Raw genomic sequence first — 8,705 nt, 5'->3', positions numbered from 1 at the left:
GGGTAGGAATCTAATCTGAGTTTAACTAATATTACAGATGTCTTAATTATGTTAAACGAGAATGTCCCTTCTCCCCCTGCCTTATAAGTACATGGGTTATATGTAGTAACTATTTCAAATCAACTGGATTATAGTACTTTATTGCTAATTTCACAATACACTATGCAGGAAAGTTATCTATTGAAATTGAATTAATTGTTATCTTCACGAAACAAATTTAGCATTTAAAATACATGTAGGTAGGTAAAGGAGTATTTACACATAGGTAGGTGATATTAGTTATTTACATAAAGATCAATATATATTATTGATAAATTGACGAAAATTAATGACGATTAATGACGAAATCGAAAACTATATTATATAACTATATATTAAGTTACGAGGCCAATTTTGATAAAACATAAACACAGGAACTCGTACGATTCTCAGGTAACGAAAAATATTAAAATAAGTAATGATTCAGCTTTAATTTTGTCAAAACCTTATATATATATATTTGCGGATTTCGCCATGAAGGCCTATTAGAAAAAAATCATCGTGTATAATGTCAAGAGGCGATAAAATACTATCTTATTAATATTAACTGTTGAAAATTTAACACCTATCGCAAATTTTCTACATTTACTCAGGGTCGAGTGGCAGAACATGTCACAGATACAATAACTTCGCCCTTTTGTAACACATCTTTCTTAAAAGTTGATGCACAAAGTAAGTATATATACAAAAAGTAATTGGGCTTTTCTTCGGGACGACACCACAAACATAATATAAAAATAGACGCCGCAAATGTACGTATTATATTTATTTATAGATAACAAATTGTTCAAAACTGACCCCGACTTCCCGGGTAAAGAATCACCAATAAATCCACGTGAAGTCATAGTCGGTAGAAAAAAACTGTAACACTTTGTTTCATTTCAGATGGTAATATTTTGCAATATGTTTACTGATTAAACTGACAAAATAAAAGAAACGCCCATTTAAACTTTTAATCTAACTTTAACTTTACGACAGGCAGGGGATGAAGGGGATACTCTATTCTAGTCCTGAGACTACAAGGACAAAACATTTGTAGCCTAGTGTATAAGTACCTTTAAAAGAAAAAAAGTGACATTGGTAGCAACATCAATGTCACTAAGATAGTGTTGGTTAAACAAATGAATTTATTTAAAAAACTCAAAATATCATTTACACAAATGGTTCATTTAACTCGTCATTGAGATGTAAGCATTAATGATTACAAAGTCAAATGTGAATGGTGTGTATACATTTATCTTGGGAAGAAAAATAATATATTATTTTTAGATGTAATAAAATGAAGATATACAGCTTAAACATTTCTGCTTAATAATTTGGTAATAATAAACAAATTGCGCTCTTAACAAAATGGAGAATGGTAAATATGAACATGAAGAAGTTTTCACGGATGCTGGTATTCCGTTATGCCAATATGAGAATAATACACGGAAGCCAGTCATACGACAGGTAATAAACATTAAAATTATAGGAAGTGATCCTTACTTCAGCTACTCTTACGTAATTAAGCATAAGTTATTAAGTTGATTTCGAATGTAAATAAAATTAATTTACCTTTATCATATTTTATTAAAGATTACTTGTGTCGATGTTGTGACGAAAACATCGAGAACATAATTATAAATTCATATTAATCTAATTTGTCCACGAATAACCTCAACTTAACCTAATCTGGAAGCCTGTGTTGGTATAAAGCCGAAATAGCGACTCTTGTGCCACCAGGATCGTCATCTTAAGTCTGTTTACCTATAAATTTAGAAATAATCTCATTACAGTGCATAGTATGTATTGGACTGTGGTACATATATTTTATGCACGGGCTATACCTGGGAGCACCCACTGTGCTTATAGCACAGGTAAGGAGGGAAGCCAATTCTACAGATGCAATCACAGACGAAATGTCCTCCTGGTTATGTAAGTATTTCAATAATACGCATGTGAATAGTTATAACAATGTTCTTCATTTAAAACTATCATTTTCATAAAAGAAAAAATAAAACAAATTTAAATGTTTTAATAATTTACGATTTTCTTTTTGTTTCAGCAGCAATCCAAATGGTGTGCGGCATACCAGTATCACTACTGGTCCCGTGGCTATTTTATTATATAGGGCGGAAATATACTTGTTTCACCGTGTTCCTACTTGCATCCATTGGCTACATCATTTTCTATATGAGCGCAGATCTATATCACGTTTTGATAAGTCAAGCATTTTTGAGCTTCACTACACTGGTTCGGTTAACACATTTTTACCCATCGTGATTGTTGAGTACACTTCGCCAAAATATAGAGGAGTGTTCCTAACTTTTAAATCTGCTTCAACGTTTTGGGGTATTTGGATATCTAACGCCATTGGAACATATTTCTATTGGAAGAACATTGCTATTGTTTCCTTTGTGTGTTCGGTTTATATGCTATCAGTGTTCGCTTGGCCAGAGTCTCCAACTTGGTTAGCAATGAAAGGCCGTTACGCAGAATGTGCAAAGTCGCACCGATGTTTGAAAGGTGTCGACACAAATTCAGAGATGGAATTAGCAAAGCTTATTATTTTATACAAGCAATCTAAAATTTTATCTAATGCAAATAAATGATATTACAAATATCACGTGGTTCCGAACCACGTGGTCGATTATCACATCACGTCAGTTTTACAAACCAGGATTGCTTTGTTTGTTATTATTTGTACAGTACCAATTTACAGGTAAATATGTTATAAGTATCTACGCCATTGAAGTACTCAAAAGTTTAACACAAGATGAATCGGTTGCTTACAAAGCAATGCTTATTTTATGTCAATGTATATTGTGAAAGAAAATCACATTTTAATTATTTTGTTATTAGCTGCTTTTTCGGTAGCAACAGCCTGTGGACCAATGATACTAACATCATCAATATACGGTGAAATAGTACCTTTACGTTATCAGACTTCGATAACGACTATAAATGGTGTTTTTACATCAATACACGCATCGTATTTACTGAAAATTTCACCATTCATGTTTAAAACTTTTAAAATGCACGGTACTTTTCTTTTCTTTGCCATCTCTTCAACTGTTATCGTGATTACTTTGTACGTTTATTTACCAGAAACTAAAGATAAAACTGTACAAGAAATTGAGCAGTATTTTTGTGAAACTCCTCAGGTAACAGAACAAAGCCAAACTTTGTTGCATAGGGAGGAGATGAAATAATACAAAAGGATAAAATTACCAAATTGCTGCTACGTGAACCGTTAACACAATAGTGATCTCACTATACAATCAACTATATAAGATAAGCCTTTAGATATAAATATACAATTATACATTAAAAGTATTAGCACTAATGTGACTTCGATAAATTATATTCTCGCCCAGTCTTCCTCGATATTTTATGATGATATAAGTGTGTTAACGACACGTCACGTCAGTCATGGCAAGGAGCGACTGATGTCTTTTCTCCCAATCATGTTTCCAAAATCAAACGGAAAAACGGATGTTTTATAATACTTTTTCCTTCTGTCACAGCTATTAGTTACGTGTAAGGGATAGGCCTACACGTTAAGGCTGCATCGCACCAGCCCTACACCGTGCTCACGCTGCATTGTGCCTTCGTGGAACGGCCAACGCTGACGAGGCGCGTCACTCATGCAGGTGGCCGTCCGCCATGGGAACAGTTCACCTCCATTGCGGAGAGTGACTCTACCTATCACATCATATATTTTTTGTTACAAGTTGTGTAAAATTTAAATAAACCTAATAATTCTTTCGTGAAATAGACTTTTTCGATTCTTTCCTCGTCGCCCAGCCAAATCGGTAGGATGGGCGTCGAACTCATAACTGGCGCAGTCGAAAGTTCCCGAATTGTGCGTGTTTCGGACTATCGAAATTAATCGGGACACCAAATCTTTCAACGAGATCGGGACGTCGGGGAACCCTGCTTAGGTCGCTACATCCGAAAATTGATGTGCAAGTACGAGATGAAGCTACTACTACATTATCCGGTACTGGCACCCTTCGCCTAGGCCTAAAGTTTATCACGAATCATCATGCGAGAACAAGGAGATCTGGATGCTCACGCTCACGTGAGGCAACCAAGATATCTCCAAAATCCCCGAAGGATCTATAACTCTGCTTCACGCGTGTGCACGCAACCCCACCGGCGTCGACCCGAAACCCAGCGACTGGGAACAATGTCGCAGGTAAAGATCTAGGCGCGCACCATATACTCCAACTCGCCGCTGTACAGCGCGCGCCTCGTGAAGGAGATCCTCACTGCGCCCGACTTCAGGAAGCACTGGTTACCGGACGTGAAGCTGATGGTGGACCGTATCATCGCGATGCGCACGCAGTTGCGCGCCGGCAACATCTGCTTCACCGACCTCCATCAAGAGGACAAGAAGGCTGCAATATTTGCATTAAACGTGGGAAAATAATTGCTCAGCTGGGGTGGGGGAAGTTACGTGTAAGAGATAGCCCTACACGTTAAGGCTGCATCTCGCCAGCCCTACACCGTGCTCACGCTGCATTGTACCTTCGCGGAACGGCCAACGCTGACTAGGCGCGTTGAACGAACAGTTCACCTCCATCGCGGAAAGTGACTCTACCTATCACATCATATATTTTTTGTTACAAGTTGTGTATAATATAAATAAACCTATAAATTCGGTAACACTTACATTCTCAGATTATTTTTTATAGGATTACAGCCAACAATCATACAATCCGTTTATCAGTACTAAAAAAAATTAATAATAATAAATAGGGAATAAAATAAAATGAAAAAAAGGGAGAAAGGAGAACATGAAAAAGAAATAATGTGAGAAAGAAATAGAAAAAAAAGAAATAAGATATAAATAGATGAGAAGTAAATACATTTTAAAATAAATTACTACGTGAAAATGAAGAAAAAATGTGTAGGTGTCTACACAATTTTACTAATATCTAATGATGAACTAAATTACAATTGTTAGCAAAGACATTCTTTTTAAAAGTGTATTTAGCCCACATTTTTCTAAGTTCATCAGGAAGAGCATTCCAAAGCTGCGCAGATTGGAACGTGAAAGAATAAGAGAGAAACCCAGACCGGTGAAGAGGCAAAGACAGAGCACGAGAATTAGAGGAACGAAGCTCCCGCTCGTGGAAATCACAGAGATAATGAAATTTAGATTTCAAGTATTCTTGAGTGACAGGGTCAAAAAGAACTGTGAAAAGAGAATTAAGTAAATGTAATTGTCTACGTTCACGAATAGGGAGCCAACAGAGCTGGCGACGAAAAGAGGAAATATGGTCGAATTTACGTAGACAAAAAATGAAACGTATGAAATGGTTAACAAGACGTGCAACTTTATTAAGATGATTTTCGTTAATGTCAGAGTAACACACATCAGCATAATCAATGATGGGAAGGATTAGAGGTTGCACTAGATACGTCTTCGTCGAAACGGGTAAAAAGTTCCTGAAACGGTTAAGTGAGCGCAGCGTTGCGTAGACCTTCCGATTAATTTCACTAACATTAGCGTTCCAGTTTAAAGTTGAATCCATAAAAAGGCCTAAGTTTTTAACCACTGATGAAAAAGGGATAACATTATTGTCAAGAGTGACTGGCGAGACCACGCTTAAATTTAATTTGCAAAGTTGACGCGAACTACCTATAACAATCACCCGACATTTAGCATGATTCACACTGAGACCAAAATTATGTGACCACGTATTAACAATCTTTAGATTATTGTTAATATTGTGAATCCCAAAATCGATGTCATCAACATCGACATGTGTGTAAATCTGCAGGTCGTCCGCATACAGGTGGTAAGAGCAATCATGAGATAAAGTAATGAAATTTATGAAAACGGCGAACAATATGGGAGAGAGAATTCCACCTTGTGGTACCCCAGACGTTAGATCAGACCAATCAGAAAACACACTGTTGACTTTGACAACTCATTACAGATGGAACATAATTTTACTTGAAACCGATCACAGATACTTTGCCATTCCTAACGACTAGGATGGCATAATGTAACATTTCAAATGATAAAAGTTAAATTAAATATCATTTAAATATTTTAGTATAATTGTGTAGATAGCAAAAGAGTAATTTGGTAATGTAAACATTTCTTAGAATAACGATATCATAATGACTATTAGCATTTTAAGCATTACGTGATTACATAAAAATAAACCATTAAAATAGTTTAAATAAATAAAATTATATTAGGTATACGATTTATAGTTTTATTTAAAAACACGTTGCGTACAAAATAATGATAAATACACTTACAATGAAATAGTAGAAGCCTTTCTTATTCAATTAATTTAATCATATTTGGGTTATAAAGGAGTGGAAAGAAGGACACTTATACTCGTACAAGCTCAGGTAGGATTGTAATTTGGAATGAATAAAGATCTCCAAGGCGCCTGTTGCCACTATTTGAAAAACATCATGAAATAGCACAAAATAATTAATTAATATAATATTATAATTGAATTATTAGAATATATTTCTAACAATCATGTAAATTATACTTGAACATTTTTTCATTACAGTGCATGATATGTATTGGTCTGTGGTACCTATACTTAATGCAAGGGCTATATTTTGGAGCACCTACTGTACTTGTAGCACAGGAGAGAAGGAAAGCCAATTCTACAGATGCGGTCACAGACGAAATGTCTTCATGGTTATGTATGTGTAAAAATAATGTAATTAATGTAAATTATAATTTTGTTTGTGTTTGTGCTAATAATACATACCTATAAGTACAAGTATAGTGGTATAGCTATATAAATACATTACTTATGGTTTTTAAGGTGGTAGGACCCTTCACTGGCAGAAATAATTCAATGAAAATTGATTTCGCCATAACGTTTAATTTTGCTCGATGTGCATGTTGATGTTATATGGGTTAAGAGAAGGATACTATCCTTTCCAAGTCATGCACATTTTACGTAATGGAAATTATTATTATTTGTTCTAACGACGAAGAAAATTTTAATTCAAACTTACTTCCACCTTAGTACTCAGGGGTAGATAATCTTTGAATACTTATTAAGTACTTCAATTGATATTTTTCGGTTGAACCTAACTATTGTCCTAAGATATCACTAGCAAATAGTTACAAAAACAGAAATGCGAAGATCAAAACACATTATCTTCTGCAGTCAGCTAAAAATATACTTATTATAATATACTGTACCACTGTAAAAAAAAGTGTGATAAATAAATTGTTTTTTTTTTGTTTCAGCTTCAATGCAGACAATGAGTTCTCTGCCAGCATCAATAATCCTCCCATGGCTTTTTTACTATATAGGGCGAAAATATACTTATTTTATTGTATGTTCATTAACATTCATAGGCTTTACTGTTTTTTTATACTAGTACAAATTTATATCATGTTTTGATTAGTCAAGCATTTATAGGCATAAGTACTGGAGCATCAAACACATTGATACCCATAGTTTTTTCTGAATATACATCACCTAAGTATAGGGGAATATTTCTGACTTTCAAGTCCGCTTCTACATTTTGGGGCATGTGGATTTCAAACGCCATAGGAACATATTTTTATTGGAAGAATATTGCTATAGTTTCATTCGTGTGCTCTGTTTATACTCTATCAGCATTCGCATGGCCCGAATCTCCACATTGGTTAGCTATGAAAGGTCGCTACATGGAGTGTTCTAATTCCTATCGATGGTTAAGAGGTAGTACAGAAGATTCAGAAAAAGAATTAGCAAATTTAATAAGTTTCCATAAACAATCCAGAATTTCACAAGTAGCAAATATCAGCGACACGTCTATCATGTCGTATTTCCATACCATGTGGTCAACTATCACATCACGCCAATTTTACAAACCAGGATCACTTTGCTTGTTATTATTTGCTCAGTATCCGTTTACCGGTAAACTTGTTATTAGTATCTACGCTATTGAAGTTCTTAAAAGCTTAACGCAAAATGAATCAGTAGCTTACAAAGCAATGCTTATCTTAGATGGAGTTACTGTATTCAGCATGTATATGGGTTGTATATTATCACGATATTTCAAACGTAGAACCCTTTTATTATTGTTTTCCTGCATTGGAATATTGTTATTATATGTAATGTCGTTATATACATATCTAGTGACCTTATCTATTGTACAAGAAAACCATGTACTAATCATTTTGTTATTGAGCTGTTTTTCTATAGCAACTGGCTGTGGACCAATGATACTAGCATCATCAATATATGGTGAATTAATACCTTCACGTTATCATACTTCAATTTCGACAATAAATGGTATAAGTGTAGTTATAATACTGTCATCTATCCTTAAATGTTCACCATTAATGTTTAAGACTTTTAAAATGCATGGAATGTTTCTGTTCTTTGCCATCTGTTCCACTGTTATCGTAAGCATTTTGTATATTTATTTACCAGAAACTAAAGACAAAACTGTTCAAGAAATGGAGCAGTACTTTAGTGAAACACATCAGAAAACAGAACAAAGAATAGAAAAAAATAATTTAATGCTTTGAAAGGATATAAAATAATACTTTGGCATTAACAGGTTGACAATAAATTATTTAAACAAACCGATTTAAAGTATGTAATGTTATTTTACTGGATATTATAATATATTAATAACATTAAATAATGAAAAAAATGGTTTTATTCTATGAAAACGGTTATTCTATGAAAACC

General features: G+C 34.3%; 1 protein-coding gene across 1 annotated transcript; it reads left to right on the top strand.

Annotated features, from left to right (window-relative positions):
* Positions 1-6,568: 6,568 nt before the first annotated feature.
* On the top strand, positions 6,569-8,583 carry LOC140757750 (facilitated trehalose transporter Tret1-like). Its single transcript, XM_073093629.1, has 2 exons — positions 6,569-6,705; positions 7,265-8,583. The coding sequence occupies exon 2, from the start codon at positions 7,553-7,555 to the stop codon at positions 8,537-8,539; it is 987 nt and encodes a 328-aa protein (XP_072949730.1). The 5' UTR covers positions 6,569-6,705; positions 7,265-7,552; the 3' UTR covers positions 8,540-8,583.
* Positions 8,584-8,705: the final 122 nt, after the last annotated feature.

Source organism: Epargyreus clarus, unplaced genomic scaffold, assembly GCF_041222505.1.
Source record: "Epargyreus clarus isolate Ecla_fem2 unplaced genomic scaffold, WU_Ecla_fem_2.2 ptg000005l, whole genome shotgun sequence".
NCBI classification, from domain to species: Eukaryota; Metazoa; Arthropoda; class Insecta; order Lepidoptera; family Hesperiidae; genus Epargyreus; species Epargyreus clarus.
The sequence above is the reverse complement of the archived record's forward strand: the minus strand, read 5'-3'. Positions and strand labels throughout refer to the sequence as shown.

Bases quoted from the DNA above. Each gene is read 5' to 3' on its own strand.
- LOC140757750 (XM_073093629.1), top strand. From the start codon at position 7,553: ATGTGGATTTCAAACGCCATAGGAACATATTTTTATTGGAAGAATATT.